Below are 27,165 nucleotides of genomic sequence, written 5' to 3'. Positions count from 1 at the left end.
TGAGAAGACAGGTCCTTAATTTGGGTAAGTTCATATCAGGTTCTGATCTGGCATGTACTCAATGGTCAGTTTGCACAGAATTCACAGCTGTATGAAAGCTTAATTTCAGTGATTGAAAAGATTTACAAACAGGGCATAGGGGCTGTAATAAAGTGAACTACATGAAGGTGAGGCCTTTTCAGCATTGGTAGCTGAAGTTTTGAAAAACTAGCAAACTGGTTCAAGGTAGGGACTCCTACAGCATCTGCTGTTCTTTAACAAAATTTTCTAAAACACCTACGTTTCTGTAACTGTCATATGGACGTTTGGAGTTCTTTATTTTTCTCCCCTTTGCTTGCTCAGTATTTTAAGCTTCTGCTGATGTCATCATCAAACTGGCTCTTAACCATTTTTCAAATAGATACCGAAATATAACAAAAACTTGGAAATTACATTTAGCAAACTTTGGAAAAAAGGTTGCATAGCAGAAGGAGGAATTTAGTTGCACTTCTATCACAGAGTCAATTCTTAGTACAGCCAGTACAAGGCAAGACTGACTTAAGAAAGAGATGAAAAATTTTTGGTCCTAAACGCTGTACTGAAACCCAAGTCTAAAATGGCTCTGCATCTGGGAACTGGCTGTATGTTAGCTTTATGTATATCCATACCCCATAATTGCAAAGGAATGCAGAAACAATCTCATTGTGAAAGTAGCTTTACAGTAAGTTGACTTGCCCCTAAATGTAACACTCTTCTCTCCTAACTAAAGAAATTCTTAGAAACTGCTCCATTCCACATGCAATGGCCTAGTATGACATTGAAAACTATAAGGTCTTGCAACTTACATAAATGTTACCTTTTTTTTTTTTTAATGTGTAATACGTGTGCTATATATTTTACTAAAACCTGTCTTTCTTGTTGTGTTTTATATGAAACAGCTCAACATGAATTGCCTAGAATTCATCTAGGGACACAGCATAAGCTACATTGCATGTACTTACAGCTCTCCCAAATATTGCTCTCCATACCAGAGGAAAATGCCATTTTCCACTACTGTTGCTCCAATTGTATTTGGCCTGGAAGATTTTTATTCAATAAGGGATCCACAGTAGGGTTGACTAGAGTAGCATCATTTGTGAACTAGGAGTGCAAACTGTAGCAGCCTAATGCTGCATAGTAGTAGTTAGTTTCTAATGGTCCTAACAAAATTTCTTCTTTTGAAAGACATTTTAAATTTTATTTAGTTGGGTTTTATTGTTTCAAATAAAATGCCTTACCTCCCAGTTCTCCCTAAATGGCTGCATATAAAAAATATTGGAGGGAAAGTTCCAGTGACCTATTGCATTGTTCTAACATTATTTTTCCGAGCAAAGGCTGCTTGTCTTGGCAATCATTCACAATTTTGAAGTCCTTCCAAAGGAAGATAAGGCTTCATCCTCTTTCAATTGGTCCAAAAAAAAAAAATTCAATGACTAGTGCTAATCCTTGCCAATAACTTTCTGAAGTTATTGCAAATAAATAACTTGCACTGCCTGATTAGTGGCAAGATTTACAGGGCCAATGTGAAGAAAAACTCATGAATGTTTGTATAGCCAAATCACTCTGGTCACATATTTCTCTTTAGAGAAGCAAAGACAAAAATGGTAGTATGACTCAGTTCTCATTCAGGCATATAATAAAGGCAATTATCTCCATTTTTTTTTATTACTGATTACTATGTTATTAACTCTGATGCTCTGCTACGTAACTACTTGATGGGTGTTTATAAAAATGTGACGAGAATGTGAACTCACAAAATGTATAATAATAATATAATGAATAGAATGTATTACACAGGAAGTAAAAAAAGGGATGTTGAAGGCAATTGTGTACCTACCTCAGAGAGACAAATTGTGGTCCTGCAGGTGAACACACAACAGTTAAGTCAAAATCAAAACAAGTTATGCATGACTTTTTGTAACTGAAAATGTTTTCCAAATTTTTTAAAGGAAACTGAAATTGAGACAGTTACCTATTTGCTTTTATATGGAGCTTACATACCCTGTAGTGGATACAGTTCTGAAGACTGACATAATTCAACTTGTGCGTATGTTGGTTCAGCATTTTAGATGTCTAGAAGGATTGCAATAATACTTGGAATGTTGTGTTGCTCTTCTTTCCCTTTAATATTTCAGTTATGTCTTTAACTTTCCTGTGTAGTTCATTCACAGTGAGTATTTTCCATCACAGCTTGAATAGAGGCACACATTTCCACCAAGCTCATAAGACAGTCACGTAGGAGTTTCCATTGGAAACAGCAGTGCATGGGCTGCACTTGTAAACAGAGGTACAACCTGGTGATACTGACATTCACCAGTAAAGTGAGAAAAATGTTTATAAATGATCTTACAGTTCAGTAACTCTGAGATAATTTCAAATATAAGTTCCTTGTCTTATGAAGAATTGGACCAAGAAGTTTATTGTCATAGTGAGTTGAGTTTCTCTTTTTCCTGTATAATCTCTAAATACTGAAGAGATAAATGCAGATATAGCACTACTTGTAGCACTAGGAAACAAATTATTTATACTTTATGTAGCTTTACTTAAAGATAATTTATAAGAGGCATTTTTGCTAGAAATTTGCAGTATGCACATAAATCAATGAGTAAAAACTTACTACAAAAGCAATGGTAATACAAGAAGATAAATGTATATTCTTTTGTATATTTTTTTTAGTACGTGTATCAATAATAATTTACTATGTCAGTATATCTGTATATATCTAACAAAATGCAGAACAATTTTAAAATATTAGTACAGGCCATAAAGTTTTGTATTGTAAGGAGTTTTAAACTCTAACTGGGAAAGAATATAATTTAAAAGGAACATAACAGGTGGGATCAAACTGCAGGTATAAACTCCTAAATGTAAGTTGGGGATTTTTTTTGCAGTGTAGGAGTCTATATGGTCTATATGTGAACTCTCATAGTTACTCAAATTTGGTAAAACTGGTCTAAATCCTACAGCTAAATGGAATGTATGTAAACCTTAGGATTTTTTTTCCCTTTCTTTCTGCCTTTCTAGAACTTGATTAAAGGTCAAATATTAATCTCACAACCTAAACACAGGCAAATCCAACATTATAAATATCACAGCATAGGTGAAAAGAGGAAGATTAATTTTCTTATCTGAAGAGTAGCATGCATTGTGCCTTGATAAATGAGCGTTCATCTCATTTCCAGTCAAGTGCTTTGCATTTCCTTGAATTAAATAGGCTTTGATTTCAGGTAATGATACTCTCTGATTATATGATACATTTTAGTTGGGAAACTTTCAGGAAGCTTCTTGTTTTTTCCAAAGATAAAATGCTAGATCCTTTTACAAATTTATATGCTCCAATATTTAACACTTTTCATATGTATTGTTCATTCTGTATGGGTTCTGACTCTTTTTTTCATTTTGTGTTTTTTTAATTGCTGAAGAAACAACATTTGCAATAAAATAAGACAACCCAAAGAAGAAAATCATATCTCTAGTAAGGGGGAATACTATTCTGTTCAAATAAGGAAATTACTTAAAGAACTGCAAGATAAACTTGGCCTGTTATGTGCAGTCCTCATCTTCCACTGAAGTATGCACTGTTGATTATTGCTGTATGATAGACAGTGGACCAATCGTAAATGCTGCTGATGTGGCAAACAGTCTGTTTCTCAGGCAATTTTGCCAGAGTACTGTATAGTCTTGCACTTCTGTCCTGAGAGCTATGGGTCTCTCTGTCCAGGTGGCCAACTTTGTCAGGGCAATAAATTGATGTTCTTCTCTGTCCCAGAGGAAGTGTGGAGGAGGGAAAATGGTCTTCCTTCCAAAGGATATTTGCCTTTGCCATAGTGATAGAAAAAGCTGATGAATAAATCAACCAGGAAAAAAAAAGGGGTCAGAAAACTTATGGCAAAGGAAAAAACAATGAGAATATTGTATATGTCAGGACTCTGGTTGCCATTTCATAAACAAACTTCTTCCTATTTTTGTGTATTTTACTTGGATATCCTGTTTCTTTCTTTATCCACTATGTGACATTTAGATTTCAAAAAGGGCTGAATCCATAGAAAGGTTTTGCATATGATATATTTGGAGAAGGTGGAGTTTCTTCTACTAAAATTCAGAAATGTTTGAAAAGTAATAATAGATGCTACTGAAATGGTACATGCCATTTTTTCTCTCAAGAAAGAATGGAAAGAAACGCATCAGGGAAAAAAAACAGTGGTTCTTACAATGTATTAGGGACTTACTATTTCCTTCTTGTATTTTGAAATCAATTTTAACATGCATTTCCACATTGTGTTGCAAAGCCAGTTTTCACATTTTGGATAATGATGTTCTTTGTGACAGAGTTTGCAAACTTTTGTACCACAGCAAAGACTGCCTTCTGAAGTGCAGCTGTGCTTCATACTTGAGCCTTGGTCTGAGTTGCCTATCATTACAGAAAGTTCCCTGTAAAGTACTTACGAATCTTGTTCCTCTCGACTTCAGTTAAACCTATTGTGGGCAGTGAAATTGCATAGTTTTTTAGACTTTCCAGTTTCTAGTGGTAGTAAATAAGATGCTCTCAATTTTAAGAAATCAGTTAGTAAGACATTATAGAGCTGAAGCGGACAATGCAAAGTCTAGTAGTTTCTCTAGAAAATGCTTTGAGTTCATTGGTTTTTAGATTAGGTCAGAATGAAGACTCAAGTAAGAAGGTGATGAGCTTAACTTTGGGAAAACTTAATTTCAGAGGTGGATGGCAACAGGCAGCTTTATAGCAGCATGTAGTGCAAAGTCAGCAGGTGGTGAAACTGCTACCCAGAAGAAGCAGCAGCTTCTTTGAAGTTGGAAGACAGCAACAATTGTTTTTCAAAGCAAAAGTTTGGCAGTTTGTGTGCAAAATTGAGATGCTCAGAAGAGGTCATTTGATGAAGCTTAGTAGCATCCAAAATTCAGCAATGATTGAGACTGTTTTGTAGTTGCATGGAGAATAAAAGAGACAAATAAAAGAGTCAATGGAGTTCCATTTCCAGATTTCTTAGACATTTATCAAATTTGTTTCTATGTGTTAATAGGATTTTATTATATTGAATTATACTCCCCAAACTGCATACTAGATGCACAGAAACCATCTCTCTGAGTCCTTATGTAATCAAATGTATCACTTGTGATTCCCCTGTTCTTAGGCTTTTGCCTTTTCATCTGCTTTTGACGTGGATCCTGGAAATTTTATGAAGAAGTTAATGACAGTATCTGACATTCATGCTTACATTGAGCAGTAAATTTCTCAGAGAAGAGCCTGTGTAATTTATCTCTATGTAAAGCACTATTCTTCACTGTCAGGGTGGTAGATTGCATTCCTCTTTAACAGCGAGATTTTAAAGCTGCCTTGGGTTCCTGGGCACTTGCTCCATATTTGTTATGGAAGCACAAAGCTGCTCTCACTTTTACTGAACAGTGCTGTGTGTTGTAAACAGAGATGTGACAATGCAGGCTATACTCGCTTTCATTCCAGGCTCTTGAAATGCCATGCACTTGACAGAGCTCTCTGAATAATCTAGGCATTTCTCTTTTGAAAGACAACAAGCAGTTAAAGCCCAGATAAAGCTGGAAGTTCTCTATCATGTTTCAGGTCGGGCTTCCATAGTTTATCAGCTTCAGTGACCTTAAAGAGTAGCTATGAACCTGATATAGATTGGTGATAATGAGATTACCAAGAAATTACAGATGACTTCTTGCTTGGTTTTATGTACTATTTCTTCTAATTAGGTCCTTCCAGGATTTCCAGTTATTCACAATGGTTTGTCTTATAGTTATGTGCCAGAAAGTGCTATTTCCAGTCATATCCAGTAGATAATTACATCAGTGAAAGCACTGAACTTGATTGACTGAGTTTTGGTCACCTGAAAAAGGGTTGGAAGGGTAAAGTGAATCTTAAATGGCTAATTATACAATACAAATCCTGGTAAAAATATGTGAATACCATAGTACGAAATATGTTTATTAAAACATCAATATTTATAAGGAAGAGTAAGAAAATCAAATATCAAGGTAAGTTTATAGGTAATTAGAAAAAAATACATATCTTTAAAAAAAATATTATGCAAAAATGATAATTAATTCGTATCTACCATAACCTGCAGATCTAGTCTAAATTAATAATTTTTATACTGTGTTGTCTACTCCTTTTAATAACTAAGAAAGCAATATTGGCACTTGTATTAAGATATTAATACGATGATCTAGTAGCTACTGGTAAATTGTTCAGATTAATTCAGTAATTGCTCTTTTCCTGGGTAGTTATGTATTTTTAAAGACGCTGCTTAGTTTTCTACCTTGTGATAAATTTATGTTCATTCTTGTAATCATTTGTATATATGTACATATATCTATATACTATCTATCTATCTGTGTATATATACATGTATCTACGTACTTTAGATTCGACCTGAAAAATTGTCCTCCTTTACATTAAATCTGCAAATCTTCTAGTCACCTTGCTTAATAAATTTTATGAATTCCAGTTGGCAGGATAAAAGGAATTTTTTTTTTCTAAAATTGTTAGTAATCCTAAATTACGTGCAAACTGTATTTTCTGAACTCATAAGCTATGGCAAGATCCATGGGCTGACCTTAGAGGTAGAATGAATGTCTCTTCATACCACAAAATTCAATATAGTCATGACACAAGACACCTGAGCAATGCACAAGAAAAAAAAAGTCAGCAGCTGGATCATGGCATGACAGTGGGTAAATCAGTGTAATAAAATGTCAGCTAAAGGGTGATAGTTGTATATCAAATAATTTATTATCAATAATACAGAACTACTAGAGAGTATTTATTTTCAGTGTAAGATAGTTGTGTTGTATTAATTCAAATAGTTTAGGAAACTAAGCATTATATAATTTGCTCAAAATCTTAGTGAATTAACCCTTGAACGTGGCCCTGGAAATTCTTGTGCCCTGATGGTCTTACGAATACCAAGTCACCTTGCTGCTTGATGTCTTGAATACAGGCAGACATTACATAGGTGCCTAATTTCAAGATCATGAGCCTACCAGAAGTTAAAAGGATTTGGTCCTCAATCCAGGAGGGGATTCAACACTGCATATGTAACACTTTGATGTCTTACTTATCTTTTAGTAATTGGGCTGCATAGAAACGTTTTATGTTTCCTATTAGGATATTCCAACTTTCAGTTGAAAGCCCTTGCATTAGCTGCTTGGTCCTCTCTGACCCAGTCAGTAGTGTTTGTTTTTTTTTTTTTTTATCAGTTAGAGAACTTTTTCCAGAAAAACACATAGGTGGAGCATTTATCTGGAGCTCAACTATTGGGAGAGAGGTACTACTGTCTGTTCCTCATGCTGTAGAGTTGGTTATAGTCAGAAATGAAGTCAATGGAGACAAAATATATCCAACTAAAAAGGTTATTTGTTCCTAATGAATCAGTATTCACATGCAATTCTGGGAAATTTCAGGAGGCATCCTTAGTTAAGAAGCATGGGAATGTCAAAAGTCAGACATTTCTCAAGGTAATTCAGCACAGAGCTTTATCCTGCCTGACAGCAGTTTCAAATGTGTGTCACATTTCTTAAGTCGCCTTTCTTATCGCTAAAGAGTAACGTGGTCTGTGATAGGTGACACAACGTTGAAAGTCATTCTTGCTCAATTGTCTATCTCGGACAACAAGGATTTTGGCTTTGATGTTGTGCCAAGTAATTGTTTTGGAAGGGGAAGTAAATCCCAGGAACTCCCATCTTTCTTACCCTTGCTTGTCTGGAAAAAATTAATTGCTGGTGTTTTTTATTACTTTGCTAATCCTACATTAGCATATTCCTTCCATGAAAGTGTTAATAAGGCGAGTAGCTAGGATGATAGTTAACTCTGGGTGGTGGGGAAGAAAACAGTGTAAGTCATAAAACAGCATATTGTTGGTTTAGGATAGAGCACATTCAAGAACAAAAAGAAAAGATGCCAGATCCTTAATGGACATGGCAGCTGGCTTTAAGTGTCACTTTGTTAGTGTATGTACATACAGCCACATATTTTGCTGCTGCAAAATGCTCTCTCTTGGATGTTTGGCATTTTGGCTTGATGGAAGTGAAAATCTGTTTTTTTCTTGTTTCTAATTGGAAGGTTGTTTACTATAGAACTTCCAGCCCACCTACAGAGACGGAGAAGTGGCAATATCTAGATCAAAAAAGACTTCCATATGTGCCAGTTAAAAATAAATAAATTGAGCATTCCCCATAATCCTTTCCCATGTGGAAGGTTTGAAAATGATGATTCTTGAATCATGCAATGTCTTTGTGATATCTATATAATACTTATATCTGTTAGTGAGGTGGTCCACTTTGGGACTACAAAGGTAACATTTATATAACAGTGCAGCAAAAATAACATCTATACAGCTGAATACAGCTCTTCGGAGTAAGAACTATCATAAGAGAATAAAGAATATAGTCTGTGATAGACAAGTTTCAGGATAGATAATCGGTTAGTAGTGGTGCAGCTGTCAGTAGTCTGTCTAGGGAGAGTCAAAGTTCTTCATTTGTTTCTGATGTGTCTATTTGACTTCTGATCCACCTGGAATGATCTGTTACAGAACTTGCTCTCATCATTACCCTTTTTCTTTCTGGCTGTGTAGGGACATACTTGTCCTCATGACTGAAGGACAGAAACGAGACGGGAAGTAGGGAAGTGACTGATCTCCATTTTCCCGTAGTCCAGTATCTACAAGTGCCTTGGAGAGGAGCTGCTGGCAATTAATAATGGAGGTTGGTTGAAAGTGTTCCTCTACCCTCTTCTTGATTGATTTAATATAATGATGTGAAATGCTGGCCTTAATGATGTACACAACAGATTTACTGGTATTGGGATTTCACATGGGGTGTTGGGAGAATTAAGTAACTCAGTTGTATTCATTAAATGTTTTGGTTTACTTTATCTTACCATATCGCAGGTCCTAGCCAGTGTCTGCACTTTTACCCAAATTCCGCTTTATTTCTTTACTCTGACCATTTTGAATTAGTTTTGTCTGAAAAGTTGCAATTCAGTGAGAACAAATGACTTGGATGTATCTCAGTATATTTAGCTCAAAATAGGTCTGAGCTTCAACAGTCACAAAAATATTTTGAAAACTCCAAGGGTGTATTTGAATTTGGTTCTTGATATATACTGGAGTGTATTTCAAAAGGGAAACTTTTTTTTTTTTTTAACATATGTCTTCGTGAAGATGATTGGTGTTCAGTTAACCAAACTGATTAAGTTTTACTTACAGTACTTTGCTTAATATTTTAAGGAATGTGTGGGTTTAGAGGTTAGCCAACAGTTTCACTTCCAGCCCTGCTGGATCTAAAAAAATTTTTTTTTTTTTTTTTTTTCAGAAATAAGATTTGGGATTTCCACAGCTTGTCTTTTTGCCAGCAACAACTGAGTAAGAAAAAAAGTAGGGACTTTTCTTTTTAGTAGCTGCTATTTATTTGATGATGAACTTTTTGTTTCTTCTGTGAAGTGAAACAGACAACGCCTCTGAATAGAATAAGATATTAGCTATTTTGTAGTCTATGCAAATTATAACACACTTGTGTTTTTATGTTATCTGATATTTTTTGTGTATTTTGGGTGACTTTAGTTGCTGTGCAGTTAAACTAACCAAACAGGAAGTGTCATAGCTGGTGAGCTGGTGCCTGAGAAAGATAACGAAGGAAATAGATGCATATGTTTTAGTTGCTGTTGGTGCTTTTTAATATACAGTATTTCAGAAATTCCAGAAAAGGTAAAGAAGCAGATGATAAATCTTTAAGTTGTTTCTTTTTTACCTTTTTTCAATAGATGACAAGTTAGATGTGGAGTACAACTGTAAGGTGTGATGTGGGTTACAGGGTAAGGCGTTGGTGTTCTTTTTGTAACTAGGAACAAAGTTACAATTCCTGAAACAGGCACAATCCTTTAAATAGATCTGCAAGTAGATCCCATCCTTCTCATCCAGAGATGAAAATTATGGGGAGTCAGTGATGTTCTCCTCCCCGTCTTGGGGTTATACTGAAGTTGTACTATTGCCAGGTGACAAGAAAGAAGGTGAAGGGAGTTAAGGAAATCAAAGGGTCAGGAAAGTACTGGGAACCAAAAAGCCAGTAGGCACTGAGGAAGGAAAAACGGTATATAACCAATATAACAGTCTATTGAGGTTACTGAAGACTGAGAGGCTGAGGCTACCATATTATTACCTGCTGTATAGGTCAGCAGTATTCATACGTGTCCTCCAGGTTCATGTTTTTTCAGTTACTTGATCAAGATATTGAAGATGCTTAGTAATAAATATGCTTGCATATGTTTCTGTGTTGGGGCCATATATAGAAGTTATTATTCCAGCAGTATGTATTTTTTAGTAGAAATCCCAAACGGTGGCTCTAGATGCAGATATTGTGCTGAAGCAGTATGTAGTATTTTTATTAACCGGCACGGGAAACAGAAAGTGAAATCAGGCCAGTTTCCTTCTAACTTTTTTTTTTTAAATCCCCTATGCCAAAAGAGAAGGATTAACCCTCTTGACTGTAAATCACAAAATCAGTGGTGAAGGTTTTAGGAGACCAGATTCAGCATTACCCTTAGCCTTTCAGCTTTCCCCTAACAGCCTCCTTCACACAGTTCAGGACATCAGAAATGCAGAAAGAGGGTTTGAAATGTTGGATAACTAGCTTCCTGCATAATGCACATTTTGTTCATTATTATATGTTAATTCATTTAAGGCATCGAGAACTTGTGATCTCTCTTTGTCTAGAGGAAATTAAGTGAAGTTTGTTTCTAGCTATTTAACATGGTTGTAGAAGTATGAATTAAAGCAAATACTTAGAAAAGTTCTGACATGGCTTTCTTATCCTACGTTCCAGAAGAAGTCATAAGTAAGTTTCGGTTTCCTGAAGGACATTTGTTTTTTCTGATGCCAGGCCAAAAATGATGTGTTCAGTATTTCCAAACTGCCTTTTGAGACACACATTTGTTTTATCTTGGTTTGTCCACCAAAGCCTGAGAAAAGTCTCTTTTGATTACTAGATGTATTGGGGAAACATGTATTTACATCCCAGTGCTTAATTCTTTCAATCTTTTGTGTCTTTAGTAATATTATTATTATTATTATTTTAATACTGGTTACATTCCAGTGTTCATTATGCTCTGTGTGTCTGAATTTCTTCCAGTTGATCCTATAATGCTTGTGAATCTAGATGCATCCTCTTTTTTTTATCACCAGCATCCTCCTCTGTGCCATTTGAAATGCTAGATTGTCTGAACTCTTGTCAACCCCTAAAACTTGTCAGCTGCTTTCTGTCTGTTTTCAGACAGAACAGCCAGTTCTGAAAATAAGCAAACTGGATATCCACTTTCCTATTTGCAGGTTGATGTTGAGGATAGCAGAGACAACAATAAAGTACATTTTAAGAAATGTCTGAATTTCTTGGCAGATCTAGAATCTGAATATGTATTGGCTCATCTTGCTCTTACCTATTCTGTCTGATTAAATTTGATCACTCAGTATAGTAGTCCCTCTGGTAAGGATCCAACTCCAGTAAAGCTAATGGCAGCTGTCCAGTTTAATTTAGCGGGAGCCATATCAGAGTTATTTCCTATTCTGAGTTATCTGATGAAGGGTTTGATTACAGTTTTTCCAGCATGCGGATATGGCCTTCTATGTTTATATCTCCTTGTGTCTAGAAACCTATTTCCCAGAAATAGGGAAATTTTGCCTTTTTTCCCTCAGCTTAGACTATGATTATTTAAGCAATCAAAACAAAATTTTCATCTCTTATTTCTCTCTGGCTGTGATTAAAAAGTATTTATTTGCAACTTAAGTTGGAGAATATAGTTCCCACTTTTTTCTCTGTTCAGATTTTTGTTTACAGGATTTGATAAACAGTACTTCCAGAACAGTCCGTTTCTTGCATTTTCTGAGACTTATGAGAATTTTTATTTGTCTTCCTCCTCCTCCTCTAATAAAAATGATAACTATGATAATAAAATAACGCATTATAGGAGAATCCACTGTGACAGTTTTAGCTTTAGTGAGTTTTGTTTGGGCATTCCTAGCTGCTTCATATTTCCCTGTTTATTGTCTTCTAGGTAATTCTTGGGTTCTTTTGTTTATTGTTATTACTGAGTATTGTTATTGCTATTAATTATTACTGGTTTGAAGACATATTTTCTGACATTACAATTTTAACTTCCCACAATCATTACATCCCTTTTATATTTGAGTTCATGAAGAGTGAATAAAGGGGGAAAAAAAGTCCGATGCTTCTTACTTTGCCTCGTGTAAGACCTTCGACAGAGTCATGAATGTAGTTATTACATTGTGCTGTGGTGTTTCTATAGAATCATAGAATGGCTTGGGTTGGAAGGGACCTTAAAGATCATCTAACGCCAACCCCCCTGCCGTAGGCAGGGATGCCACCCACTAGATCAGGTAGGCCAAGGCCCCATCCAGCCTGGCCTTAAACACCTCCAGGGACGGGGCATCCACAACTTCTCTTTGCAACATGTTCCAGAGCCTCACTACCCTTACAGTGAAGAATTTCCTCCTTATATCTAGTCTAAATCTATCTTCTTTAAGTTTAAGACCATTCCCCCTTGTCCTATCATTATATACCCAAGTAGCTTTTCCAGTCTGGCTATACCTTGACAAAGATATAAATGTGGTGGAAACTATAGTCAGAGAAAAATCATTAAAAAAATAATAATCTGAAGAAGACATCATGCCTGTAGGCCAGCAGGAGCCTTACGTCTTCCAGTACTAACCTCACCTGAATATGAGATTTTAGAGCTAGAGTTAGGTTAATGACCATAAAATCTGCATGGCTCAAAAAGTATTAGGTTGATGTAGGGCAAATGTTTTAGCAATTAAATTTCTTTAGCATTGACAGCATTATTTCTTCAGCCTTCATTTTTCCAATTTATCACTCATTTACTAAATAGCTGAATCTATGTCCCTTATAAAATATGCTTCATGATGACAATATTTTATAGACATCAAATAGTCAAATTTTTGCATACTAAATGATTTGTCAGAAACATTTTAAAAACATGTATGTTTTACATAGAATTTCTTGCTGCTTTTGTTTAGTGATTCATGTTTGAAGAATATGAACTACCCAGGTTGTTGAGATTTGGAAACCTTTATCCATTCTTTGCACTCATAGCATTTCCTAATTTAGAATTAAATGCAGAAAATGTAATTTTATTTCTTTCCTAATATTGTCTCTTTATTAGCCAGGAGTAGTAGTCCTCAGAAATAGTCTTTGTTCCCAACTGCATTTGTATATCCATTGGACACCTAACACTGAAGATAATCCTTGAGCTGTATATTTTCAACTTCTGTACTTCAGTTATACATAAATGGGACATGAGAGACCCGAGAGGCATATCAGTAATGTAATACAGACCAGTAGCATCTTGAAAGAGGGACATTTTAGGGACATTGTTAAAGTAGAATTTAGAAAATGAGTTCATTCAGTTTGTCTGAACATGATGATCTTAATTCAAGCTGAGCAAGTTAGATCTGCAGACTTCTGATAGCTGGCTGACTTCATTTTTAGGGATCAAAAATACTTAGTAACATGAGTAGCATCGCCTCTGGGAGTGGTAGTAGTTTTCAAAAGAAATACCGAGCTAAGTAAAATTATTAATCAAACAGTTGTTTTCTCCAGTTGACTCAGCTTTGACTCTCAAGTTTTCTCCAATGACTCAGTCCTATAAAAATGTTTGCTCTGAAAACAAACCTGAATAACTTCTCCATCTCAGATATAGTTCCATTCTTTACATGTAATTACCCACATCCATTCATTTTATCAGTCGTATGCAGGATCAGATCTTGACTTTTTTTTTTTTAAAGTGTTCTAGGAACTTCATTACAAGTGTTAATATTTATTTTCCTGAGCTTTAAGTTTTGCATTTAAAAAAGCAGCAGAGGGCGCTGAGACCGCTGGCAGCCCTGCATGGATCTCTTCCTCCCTACCCTGGATTTCCCCATCATGGGATTTCCCGCTCTGCTTCAAGAAGAGCCTTTATAAAGAGCTCGCTGCAGCTATTATCATAAACAGTTGCAGAGCAGCAGGCTCTCACTGTGCTTCTTCACAGGAAATAAAGCGAGGCTTTTGAACTCTTTTTTTTTTTTTTGCCTAATAACAACAATTACAGATGTTAAAAAAGATGGGAAGAATAAACCAAGCTGTGCTAATTATTTTGTATGTGTTAATAACTGGTAAGTTGGGAAGGTTTGTTTTCTTTATTTGCTTTCAATTTTGTTAATTGTAAACTGACCTACAATTTACTGTTTTATTGTTATTATCTCTTTGTTCGGTTTGCTTTTACATTCCAGTGAATGCAACTGTCAATTAAGTAGGTCTTTCAAAATGTCAGTAAGTTTATTTTTGGCATTTATTTTGAGCTGTTCTTTGCTCTACAATGACTCTTATTGAATTTGGCTAAGAGACAGTCTTGGAGACAACTGCAGTACATCACTGTATGTCTGTTTTTTACTGTCATCCCTGACAGTATCAGTCAAGCTTGCTACTAAATGCCTGTTGAAAGCAATTCTGCAGTTGTCCTTGCTATCTTATTTACCATCCATCCCCACAAATGTTACAAAGGTTTAGAACTAGATCCACCTGGTAGAAAAGTTATATTTTACCAATGCATTTATTTTCATTGACCACATTGGTTTTATGCATTTTTTTATTCATCAGAACTGTCTGTTAGGATCATCTGAATCTGTGTTAACTGTGACGAAAACAGTGATTTTTATGGGGTATTTTGGAAATGTAAACCATTGTATCATCTGTTAGTTTAACCTCAACACAATTGTAAACTTGTAAAATAATGAGCTCATGTCACAGTAGAAGAGGGGAAATAAATGTTGAGAATGCTACTGAGTTTACGTATGTTCTCCCTATTGTAGTTAAAGCTTTTGAAATGGAGATTCTACCTGCTAACAGAGTTGTTGTACAGATTGGAGAAATGCTCGTAGTCACATGCAATACTACTGGCTGTGCATCACCAAGTTTTTCATGGAGAACCCAAATGGACCACCCCCTTGGAGGAACAGTGAACAATTACAGGACGTACTCTACCTTGACTATGAATCCAGTTAGTGTTGAGAATTCTCATGATTATCTGTGTACTGTCTTCTGCAGTGGAAAAGAGAAAAAGGAGAAGAGTATCAAAGTTGAACTTTACTGTAAGTAAAAACTACTTTTACTTAGGTAGTACTCATTCATTTAAAAAAAAAAGATGAATTGTTCTTAGACGTTGCAGTTGGTATTTAACTGATAATGATAGAATAAGGAGTCTGATAAAGCTCAACATATGTTTCCTTGTAAAGATTCCTCTGTCTGTTCAGGATGTTCTCAGCCCCTTTCTGCTTAGCTTTCTATCCCGAAAATTGTATGTATTGGTCTTATTTATTCTTATTGTTGGTAATACTTGAAAGCCAGAGCATAGACTCCCCAACACATTTATAGTGCTGGACCAAAACAAAAACAAAATAAAACAAGAAAAAAAAAACAGCGTGGTTGAGATGGGAAACCTATGGGAAACCTACAAGTGCAGAACACCTAATCAAAATCTTTGCAGTTTGCAGAGGGATGATCCAGATGTCTAAACTTGTCAGATGCCTCTGTTTATCTAGGTAGCAATACCACTGCCTAGGTGTCTTGTTGGATTTTATTAAGTCATCTGTATATTTCAACAACTGTATGAATGTATTACCTGTTAGTGTGTCAACTGCTTATAAAAGACCTGTATGTTTTCAAGGTATGTTTTGTAATAGAGTTGATATAAGGTCGTGTTCTGAACACATCTAAACTCAAGGTGTGTGATGTCTGGATCTTGCTCTTATGTTGACTCTAGTGCCAATCTCAAGTAGACTAAAGAAATGTGTTTTGTTTGTACAGCTTTCCCCAATGATCCTGTCATTGAGATCAGCCCATCATTAGTTGCTGGAGAACCAGCCACTGTCATCTGTAAAATTCCTGAAGTGTATCCTTCTGATCACCTGGAAGTACTCTTAATGAAAGAGGGACATACTCTTCATGAGAAAAATTTCTTTGAAGACGACAGCACAAATACAGAAACAAAAACTGTGACATACTCATTTAACCCCACAACTGAAGATATTGGGAAAGAGATTACTTGTGTGGCCAAATTACCAATTGCTAACATGGACTTTGAGCCCAAAGAAAGAGTAACTTCTCTGAAACTGAATGCAAACTGTAAGTGTTTTTATATTAGGGCTTTCATACCAAATACTGTTTAATGTTATGGCTCATGAAATAGATTTATGAAGTTTGTGCTATAAATCATTAATAATCTGCACTTCTTTGTATTTATATAGTCTATTTTCTAGGATCTATGTTAAACTGTAGCAACTGTATTGCAAAAATATCAAAGCTAGGATATGCCTTTTATTTCTTAAACATTATCTCTGAGCACAGTCTTTTAACATCTTTGTGGAACAGATGATGGTTTCATGTTTAAAGGCCAGGACATAGAAATTTAATGTTTTTATTCAGTAATGGTCATTGAGAAGCTTGTGCATATTGCCTTAAGCACCTGCTGTTGTTCATGACAGAAGTTAATCTGTCCTGTGGTAACTCATCTGTCACTCTCATATCTTGGGCCCTGGTGCTCAGTCAGAAAGTTGAAGACCAGAAGAAAAATGACAGTATGCAGAAAAACAATTATTTTTAAAATTGCCATGGTATGCTTAGCAATTTCAGGTTTATAGCCTTAAACAACAGGGAGACAAATGTAAGAGTAAACAAAAACCAAGCTATTGGTACATATTGTGTTTAGCTTAGCTTTCAAAACTGCAAACTAAATGTCTTATCAAGTCTGGCAAAAGTGCTCCACTACATTAATGCTATCCACATTATTCATTTTTCCTCTGTATTGTATGCAACGCACCTCTAGAGAAGCTGCTGTTAAAGATGTACATATCATTCTTCAATAACATGCTGACCTTGTCTTTCTTCTGTTTTCTTTCAGTTGGTCCACAAAATACTATCATTACTGTATCTCCAAGCAACTTGCCAGTGGAAGGCAACCCTCTAAAACTCACTTGTGTGACTGAGAGTAATCCACCAGCACAAGTAGTTTGGAGAAAACATCTGGCTGATGGAAACATTGAGCATTTTATAGAAAACAATGTCCTTTCTATTCCTCATGCTCGTTTCACTGACTCAGGACTGTACATCTGTGAAGTAATTAATCTTTTAACTAATAAAACAGAAAAAGCAACAGTCGACATTGTTATACAAGGTACAAGTCTACTTGAATTTAATTCAGTAACCAGTCTATGTATTGGGTTGGAGGGTGCTGAAACACTGATATATAGGAAATTAAGAAGCTTTCCTTATTATGTATTCAGGATTTAACTTACAATTTACTAATGTTCTTTATGGCTATGCTTTGCATTTCTATGCTTAATTTTCAACTAATTCTCTAAGGCTGTACATACATACCTCTGTATGTTTACTGCAATGCAACGCTCAAAGTGATAAAAGAATCTGAAGAACTGGTGTTTTGGGGGATACTTATTTCCTTGAAATGCTAGTGTCTGTAGCAATTTCACAGCGACATCTCAGTCTCCTTTGGACAGGTGGTTTTAGTGATTAGTAAATTTAGTGGTCATTTAATAGTAAAACTACTTTGGACTATATTTTGTTGTTGTCGTTGTTCTAATTATTGTGCTGCTACTGTTTGGGTAGAGCCAAATGTTTCAGATGGAATCTGAGACCAAAACCAAAATGAGGAAATACTTGAGTGAGCAGTTCTTGATTTCATAAAAACCTTCTCTATCTTTAGTACTACTTTTGCCTTATGCAGAATTAACATAACTAATGATATTTAAGTGGTTGAGAATAAATTGCAGACACATTCCACATTAAGTGTCACTTCACTTTTTCCATACTTATTTTCTGCTGCACATTGGTAGTCTTTCATTTACAGATGTCACAGATGGAAGAAGGAGAATTCTTGCTGTAAGGCTCCATGCCTACACTGTCAGTGTCTACACTATTCCTTAAAATAATCTTGTGAGGAAGGTTACTCTCAGCAGAACATTGTATGGAAACATTTTTTCCTACTTGAACTGTTGTAGAAGACTCAATGCAGAGTTCTACAATATTTGTAGCACCTGCGTGACAAGAAAAAATGGAGACAAAAGGTGGCCCCAACACCACTGTCATTTAGGTATCTTTAAATAATTAAGGGTGAAATCTGCCTTAGTACAGATAGCTTATATGAAATTCTTCATGTCAGTTGAGTTTTCATCACTCCTTTTAATTGGCAAACATGCATGAGACAAAGAACCTATGCAGAGAAGTGCCTGTGTTTTCCACCAAATAATTCTTGGTATAGGATCCAATTACCTGCATACAAAAGATTCAAAGAGAAAATACAAGCTAAATTTTTTCTGTGGAGGAGACTACAGTGAACCTTTTGGCTTTCCTTTGAGCTACAACTTTGTATACTGTTCTTCCAACTGCCATTTAAGCTATGCCAAATGCTGACTCCTCAACCAATATGCAATGATTGCAGTTTCATTTCAGTAGTAAGTGGATTTCTCTACTTAAGCCCTGCTGCTGCTGTTTATTACATGGCAACGAAGTATTGTATAGGGGTCATTTCTGGCACTAATCCATCTCTTTTCCTTATTCTCTACTTGTAGCGCCACCAAAAAATACAACACTTTCAATTTTCCCTTCAAGTGTGGTGAAGCAAGGAGAAAGTGTTACCATCTCTTGCACATCTGCAGATGTTCCAGCTGTTCAGATTACCCTAAGGAAGAAAATAGGTGATGTGATCACAACCCTTGAAACAGAAGATGGCAAATACACCATAGACAAGGCTCAGCTAAAGGATGCAGGAATATATGAATGCATATCCATTAACAAACTCGGAAAGCAGTCTCAGCACATAGTACTTGATGTCAAAGGTCAGCTAAAATAACTACTGTATAGAGTTAATATTTGGTTTAGATGGATGGAATGACGATGTCTTTAAAAAGCTGAGATGAGTTGCACAGGTTCTTGACATAAGTGGTAGGGTATTAGTGGTGATGAAAACTTCTGTCCAGATTTGCAGAGCACAAAATATTTGCTTATTCAAAATATTTCATATTTCCACTTCCCCCCTGACTTTGAAAACAAGATATAAAATTGTGGAAGCTGGTGAAAAGCTGTTATTTTAGGACTCTTTCCTTTGCCTTTTGTACTTCTTTTTTATTGAAAGAGGACCTCTGGGTCTATTGGTCTGTGTCCTTTCATGAACTCAAATGAATACACAGTGAATTTAAAACAAGAGAAGAAGAAAAGGCTCCATATAATGTAAAGATACACAGAATACCCCCATCAAAATGTTCTTTCTGTCAACTGCTGTTGGATGCAGTATGTGTGGGGTAGCCAGTGACAGAGTAGTGTCTGTCTAATATTATAAAGCTATGTGCTTGAAGATTGTAGTGAATTCATCAGCTGGATTAGTACTTTTCATATACAAGCCGCTGATACTTCATGAGTTTTGGTGGTTTTTTTTTGCTTCTGTTTATTTAATTTAATTTAATTTAATTTAATTTTCACATTGTGTTTCTTTTCAGTTCCTCCTCAAAATATTACCGTGTTAGTATATCCATCAGAAAATGTTAAAGAAGGAGAAAATGTCACTATTACATGTAGCACATACAGTAACCCACCGTCACAGATGGTCCTGAAAAAAGTTCACCAAGAGAGAGAAATTATTCTACCATCAGTGAATGGAACCTTTACGCTCTACAATGTCACCAAAAAAGATACAGGCAAATATTTGCTTGATGTTTTCAATGAGGTTGGAAACAATATCAAAGTGATAGAGATAGCTGTTGTAGGTAGGTCAATGTATTACCTTAAACTTATTTTGTTTGCACCTTCCAATGAATTTTGTGTCCAGGTGAGCAAAACTAGTTCACAGCTAGTTTTCACAGCTGATATTTCACAAAAATACTGCAGTTAACATTAATTAATAAATAAAAAGAAATAACAGAACAGCCTCTTTTCAGCATGGATGTTGTCTCTGCTACCTGAGTTGGCACAGTAGCTTTAAGGATAGGGCCAGAAAAAGGTGGATTCTAGCTCCATTTCTGTCACCTGCATGAACAATACGTGATGTTCTTCTTGTATTCTTTATGAACTCCATGGTAATCTTTATTGTAGATTATATCAGATGGGTTTGAACATGCATAGTATACTGAAGACCAAGATACCCGCCAAGAATTAGAGTAGTACTATGGAGTAAGAAAAAACTAAAGAAAACTAAAGAAAAAAAAAAAAAGGAAAAGGTTTTGAAATGTGCTTTGTGCATGAAAACAGAAAATGTGTTCCGATTAAGGTCATTAATAGCTCTGCTTTTAGTTATACATCTATATCCATTTGAATCAGGTTTTACACAACTTTTTTTTCCTTTTGTCTCCATTTTCAGGAAAATTGGAAAAAAGAGATCAAATGATGCCACTGATTATTGCATTCTCTTGCACAACAGCAATAGCGATACCTGTGGTTGCAATTTTGATCTACGTGTCAAGAAAAGCAAAGATAAATGGATCCTACAGTCTTGTTGAAGCACTGAGGCTGAAAGTGTGATTGTGTGAATATAAGTCTAAGTAGTTCATAATAAGCAATGTTATTTATTGTTGTGACTGGCCCTATTCCTCTACATTTGGTAACAAACAAGTGACTTAAGAACACTATCATGTGATAGTAAATGGAAATTTTTTCAAGTCTTGTTAAGTATTTCAGTATTTAAATGAAAGGGAAGGCTAGCATCCTGTCCTAGGAATAGATAAAACACTTCCGTGTCAAAGCAGGCTGAACAGAGTTCCTTGGAGAACTAGGTTTGTACATAGTGTATAAATTGTGTTATAAATATGCTCAACTGAATATCAGTTTGCAAAATTGCAGTCTCTGCAACTGTACATAGAAGTTGTTAATTCAGAAATACAAATCAGCATTACTTGAGCTGATCAGATGATAATATTTTATTTTGTATTATTCTACAGAGTGAATGTTTTTAGTATAATCTTTCTGCTTGTGGTAATGTCTGGAAAATGTTCTCTTTTCTCTTATTTTACCATAAACTCTGTACCTCCAAAGAAGTTACACAATCACTGGGCCGTGCACTTCTAATTATTTTAAATTAATTTATGATCTGAAGACTCATTTGTGAAATATTCTATTTTAGTTAGTGAATACATTATTATGAATATTATTCAGAAAGTGGCTGAGATTATGTTAGTTTTAGGACAGCTGAGAAGTTTAGGTAGGATTCAGTCATTCACAAATTAATGGTAGTATTCTGTTGTTTCCTGAGGAACCAAATCAGACCCTTTATTTAGAGTATAAACTACCATTAACTATACTTTACAGATTTTTACTACAAGATAATACTATCGCTGGGTTTCTTTTAGATTCCTCTAGTAATTCTTGCTTAATATTATGTCAGAATACCTGCTTACCATATCCCCTTTGCTAATGCTTATTTTTTGGAGAGCAGAATGGTTTATACTTGGAAATCAGCTGCTGTAAATTTATTAGCTGAAAATGTAGCTACTTTCTATCTGTGGACTTCATCTGATATATGCAAATTTAGAGAGTGTAGGTTAGCGTTATTGAGGGAGAACTTGTGCAGTTCTCGGGCATGTTCCTGTGGAAGGAACGAGTGAAAACTGCTGTCATTAGCAATATCAGGTTGTGTCAGGGGAAGCTCTCTCTGTAAAGGCACAAGCAACTCTGAGTGTTACGTAACTGAGGAGAGGCAAAATCTATGCAACTTCAGCCACGGTGGTTGAGTTGGTTACTGGAGCAATACCCTTCCCGGGCTGCTCACTGTGGAAAATCAGATTACTTGCCTGACAGATTTCCTTTCAATAGACAGCCTGTGCCTGTGTGTTTCACCCTGGCTAGTGCCCCTTTTCACCACATGCTCTCTCCAGTGCTAGGAAAATGGATATGAAAATAGTGGGCCCTCTGTGCACAGGCAAAGATGAGAGGGAACGAGAGGTGGAATTTAATGGTATTCTCCCTTACATCTCTTCTCCTGGGCAGCAATGCTGCTTTGACTCATTAGGTCAGTGATGTTCAGCACTGAAGGCAAAGTTGTGGGAGGTACAAAGCGAGGTTAAGCATGCAGGTGCTGAGGTATTGGAGCGCATTTAGTCCCAGCAGCCCTGAGCCAGTGTGTTAGGCACAAGAAGGTGGGCCTGGCTCCTCCAAACACACTCACATATGCCAAATCAGACAGATACGTGAAAGGAATTTCTTTATATTATTTACCATTCTTTACAAATGCTGACAGCTGCCTCCAACAGCAGTACAAATGCAGATGTCTCTTGGGAGCTAGCTGCAGGATGAGGTGGGGTACAGATCTCTCATGTCTTCTTCATAACATGTTCTGCACTGTTTTGTGCACAGTAAATCAGTTCATGCAGGGTCCTATGCTTATTTACAGTTGGAATGGGAGATTTGGAAAGTGGGGGTGTAGCAGAAAAATGGGAGAGCAGTGTGGACTTGGCTTGGAGGAATGTGAGCGTGCAGTAGGAGGGCGAAGAAAAGACTGAAGACAGAGGAGGAGGAGAGCTTTGACAAGCCCATGACATAAATTTCTCGGAGGTGGTGCCAGGCAGATTTATTCAGAATAATGTCAGGCCTGTCTCTGTGCTGGCTTGTGAGCAAACCAGAAAGTATTTTTCAACTGTGTGAAACTTCAGTGCACACACATTTTGTCTACTGAGTACAGTTCTGGCCTCTGTATTGCAATAAGGATGTAGCACATTTAGAAGATAAAAAGTAAAGAAACTAAAGTGATTAAGAGGATGGAGGACCTAGAAAAAAAAAAAAAAGGAAAAATTAAAATGTATGGAACTTTTCAGTTTGGAGAGGGAATTCTGAAGGAGGAAGAGATATGAGTGAAGTTTTCAAAATTGTGAAGGTAGTTGATAACAAACAACAGATGCAGAACTGTTGTTGGCTAAATCATGCAATGCCAGAACTGCAGGGCACTCAAGCAAGGGGTAGACCAGATTAACACAAATAATAGAAGGTACTTCTCACAGCAAGAGGTAAAAAAAAGTAGAAGCTGCTGCTGCAGGAGGAAGAGAGTATCAATTGGCACAAAAGGGGAAAGGAAAAAATAATGGACTAAATGTCCATAAACAAATACTAAAGGGAATAGGCAGAATTTTTTCAGGGAATATACTGCAGAAAGTGGCCAGGTTTGCATACTGTCCCAGAACAGTCTCTCACTGCTGGAGACATACTGCTGTAGTGGTCACACCTGGTAAGGTATTTCTTGCCTTCTTAGGCCTTTTCTGAATGGGCTTGGGTGAGGCTTGCTTGGAGAAGGGGCATAGCAGTTTCTGTGCCGTTTTTCCCTCTTCTGTAGTCCCTTAGAAGGAATAAAAAGAGGTAAGATGAGTGGGAGAGAAATGCAAGTCATCTTGCAACAGCACTTAGGTGCTTGTATATTTTTTCCTGGAAATTCCCTTCAGGTTCCCAGTATATACAAGCACCTAAGTGCTGTTGCAAGATGACTTGCATTTCTCTCCCACTCATCTTACCTCTTTCCTTGTGTACTCTGAGCAAGAATTTATCCAAGAAATACTGTGGGGCAATGCTATATGTCGATGCTAAAATGAGTATAAATTTTAGAAAGTGATTACAAAATCTCACTCGCCACAGCTAGTTTGAAACATGTTCCTCCTTAAAATGTAAAGCTCAAACAGAAGAAGTTTTTAACCTTTTAAAAACTTTTTTGAGAATGCTTTCAAATGATTTTGTAGGTATACTGAAAGGAACAGTTAATAAATCCCATTAGAGAAGTGCTAGTTCAGTTTGTCTGGCCTTTTATGCCTTTCCTCTCACAAGATAATTGTATCCTGTAATCAAGCTGTCTCTCATCTCTTTGATAAACTAGAGCTGTTTGAGCTGTTGTAAGCCTACCTTTGTCTATAAGGCATTTTCTACAGTGCATAAATAAACCATGTGGTCTTTTCTAAATCCCTTCCAGTACTTCAAAATATGATGTAAGGTGTCAACAAAAGAACTGTATATGATGCTCCAGTACTGTTGCTGCTTTTACGAGAGGTGATTTTGTTTCTTTATTCCTAATGTGTGCAGCCCTGATTACATAAACAGTCTTTTTTAAATTAACTTTATATATATATATTTTTTTGTTGTTTTGTTGTTGTTAGAGAATCACTGTGGAAACTTGTTCAATTCCTTATTCCCATTACAGTTTCTCAGTCCTTTATAGGATAGGGTCCCTCAGAAGTGTTCTGAGGCACAAATGCCTCATAAGTTAAATTACATACCTTAAATACAAATTTTCTGTTGTAGCCTACATTCCATAAAACCATCCTGACTGACACTAATTATGTTTCTAATCCTTTAATCCCTGTATCATCTTTTGTATTATTTAAATCTTTGTCATAACAACCAGTCTGAATTTTACCGTGACCATTCAGCTGACCAGTAAAAAAGCTGACACTTTTTGAACCTATATTCAGTTTCAAAGCTGCTTTGCATTTAAAAAAAGAAATGAGAGAAGCAGATGTATGAGGAAACTACCTCTCTTTTTTTGTTGTCTGTGTGCAGCCCAACTGCCTTTAAACATCACAGTCTTTGGGGTCCACATGCTATATATCCTGCCACCAGAATGATGAGGTTTTGCTAACAGATATATCAAAATGTTTGTAAAAAGAGTAATGTGCTTTTCTGTTAGCTACCAGGCATCTTAGTAAAAATTTGTTGTTCTGAGTAACTGGGTAGCTACCAGGTAACAAAGCAGGGAATCCGCTGTAAGTCCCTCTGCCCTTTCCACCTGTGTAGTTCTTTTGATGCTGTTGAAGTGCACAAAATGGTCAAATTGAGATACAGGGGCATGAAGTCTTCTTTGCTAACTCTGTTCTTTGTTCCTCTCAGTGAGTCTGATATGTCTGTGATTTGTTGTGAGTGAAACAAGGGGAACGGTTTTTTTGGTTGGCTGAAAATTTACATGTACAAGGACACCTTTTGCTTTTTGCGAAGTGAAGAAGTTCAAATATTTAAATCCTAAGATTTGTGCCAGGACTAACTGAAGATTTACTAAAAATAAATAAATAGAAGATAGGTCACAAGGTCTGTGAGTCTAGAGGAGTTTGAACTCTGTACTTAACGTGACTTTACAACTTGACTTGGGGGCAACAATGACATCTTTTTTTCCTTGAAATAATGAAATGTATACAAGTATGTCATAATTGAACCAGAAAGGAGCATATGAGGAAACCAGAATGACTTTATTGTTCTTTGCTGCATTTAATTGTAAAAATCAGAATGTTATGACCTAATGGATTTTTCTCTTAAATATTTTCCCTTTTGTTTGAATGAGAGGCAGATATGGGACATATGCTGTCAGCAGCTGAAAAAAACGGTGCCATAGAAGCTGAATGAATCCATGTTCCCAACACAGATGTCATGTCTTGAACACTCCTACACATACAGATAGATGTATTTTATGTTGTTCTTCCATATCTTTTAAGGGCTGAGAGACAGAGTGGTGGAGACTTTATTAATTTTACCTGTGATGTAACTTTGTGACATTGATACCTGTTAAGCCACAGAGCCTTTTCACTGCACCTAGTCGAACCTAGTAGATTAAACTAACTTTTTACATTCCCATGCACTTCAGTATGCATGAAAACAAAACAAATCATAGCACTAGATCATTTAGCACTGCTTCTAACATGCAGCTGAAGGGAGAACTTCAGGAAATGGGCTTGGGGTATTTACTGGCGCCATATCTTAACCTCCAACTAATGGGCTTAACCACAAAATTTTACCACAGATTATGCTTTGGTTTCCCTTCTTCAATATCAGAAATACAAATAAAATAAATAGAGATAAAACATGACTGCCTGCAGTTTTTAAAATTATATTAAAAAAATTAAAATTCAGGAACATTTTGTCCCTCTCTACCTATCCAAGCATCATAGCAGTAGATGATGGCATGATTCTTCCCTGTTGAATAATTCATTTGGACACTCTTATCTGAAAAGCATGTAGAAATAAACATTTTACGGAGATAATTTAGTTTTTGTAGATAAGCTCTGGGAAAAAGGAAAGAAAACCTTCTCAGATACAAACTACAGCTCTGGCGCCACTTTGTTGTTGAGCCTTTTGTTCTAGTCAAGATGGCCTTTGTGCTGATAACAGAGTAGGGATAGAGCAGATAGCAAGACTTTGTTCATATTATTTAAAGAACATTACTTCTTTTGAGAAATTGTGACAATGTTGGCATAAATAACTCTTTCCAAGTTGTCTGAGTTGAAGTAAAAATCAAGAACATGGCAAAATTGTGCTTCACTTGCCTTGTTTACCAGCTCAAAAAGTGGTATAGCTGTAGAAGCAGCTAAAAAAATGTATAGGATACAGGAGAATTTATTTCCACATCTAAATAATAGGCTGAAAATTCTATGTTCAAAATGAAGTTGTACTGAAATATCCTGCTTATTAGATCTATAACATTACTGAGATAACTTAATTCTTCTTTGTTTCATTCCCTGTTTTGTAGCAAGTATCTGCAGCGACAAGAAACTGAAGAACATGCTCTACGAGTAGTATGCATGTATGAATATTCCTTTTTCTTTCCTGTGTCTAGCTCACTGTTAATTCAATAGATGGGGGCTGTATAAATCTCTAAGATTTTAGCTTCTTTAGATGTGGGGAAAAAATAGTAAAAACTGTTGTGGTTCTTATTAGCAAAGCACTCCTGATGCAGAGATGAGAGACGACTGAATTAGATTATCATTGATGCATCTGTTCAGTCTTGGGCATGATTGAATGGCAAAGTGAGATGGGTACTGGCTCACCCCCAAGGTTTCTGCAGTCTTTTAAGTGGGCTCACATAATTTTGGAGCCTGAACTAGGAAAGGAGATAGCAATATAGAAAAGACTTCTCTAGAAAGAGACAGTTAAAGGGAGATGGAGATGCATAAGAATGACTCTGATGGAGAGCATAAGAATGACCATGCTAGTAGGTCAGACCAAATTTTTAACTAGCAGTAGATGAAAGTTAATGCCTGAAAAATGCTGTGGGAAATCAAAGCATATAGTAACACCTTCTCCAAA

At 36.1% G+C, this 27,165-nt stretch overlaps 1 protein-coding gene across 2 annotated transcripts; it reads left to right on the top strand.

The window, feature by feature from the left end:
* The first annotated feature begins 14,068 nt into the window (after positions 1-14,068).
* VCAM1 (vascular cell adhesion molecule 1) lies at positions 14,069-22,887 on the top strand. 2 transcript variants are annotated; one of them, XM_035537233.2, is made up of 7 exons: positions 14,069-14,237; positions 14,934-15,212; positions 15,928-16,245; positions 17,021-17,293; positions 18,705-18,971; positions 19,629-19,895; positions 20,486-22,887. In XM_035537233.2, the coding sequence occupies exons 1-7, from the start codon at positions 14,174-14,176 to the stop codon at positions 20,644-20,646; spliced, it is 1,629 nt and encodes a 542-aa protein (XP_035393126.1). In that variant the 5' UTR covers positions 14,069-14,173; the 3' UTR covers positions 20,647-22,887. The 2 variants fall into 2 exon arrangements, with proteins under 2 accessions (XP_035393126.1, XP_035393125.1); XM_035537232.2 differs by lacking the exon at positions 14,069-14,237 and having other exon boundaries at positions 14,768-15,212.
* Positions 22,888-27,165: the final 4,278 nt, after the last annotated feature.

This window comes from Cygnus atratus, chromosome 8 (genome assembly GCF_013377495.2).
Source record: "Cygnus atratus isolate AKBS03 ecotype Queensland, Australia chromosome 8, CAtr_DNAZoo_HiC_assembly, whole genome shotgun sequence".
In the NCBI taxonomy this organism is placed as follows: domain Eukaryota; kingdom Metazoa; phylum Chordata; class Aves; order Anseriformes; family Anatidae; genus Cygnus; species Cygnus atratus.
This window is presented reverse-complemented; position numbering and strand designations above follow the sequence as displayed.

Coding starts and splice junctions, on each gene's coding strand:
- VCAM1 (XM_035537232.2), top strand. CDS start 14,855: ATGAGCTCATGTCACAGTAGAAGAGGGGAAATAAATGTTGAGAATGCT. Junction 15,213..15,927: donor TATCAAAGTTGAACTTTACT/GTAAGTAAAAAC, acceptor TTGTTTGTACAG/CTTTCCCCAATGATCCTGTC. Junction 18,972..19,628: donor CATAGTACTTGATGTCAAAG/GTCAGCTAAAAT, acceptor GTTTCTTTTCAG/TTCCTCCTCAAAATATTACC.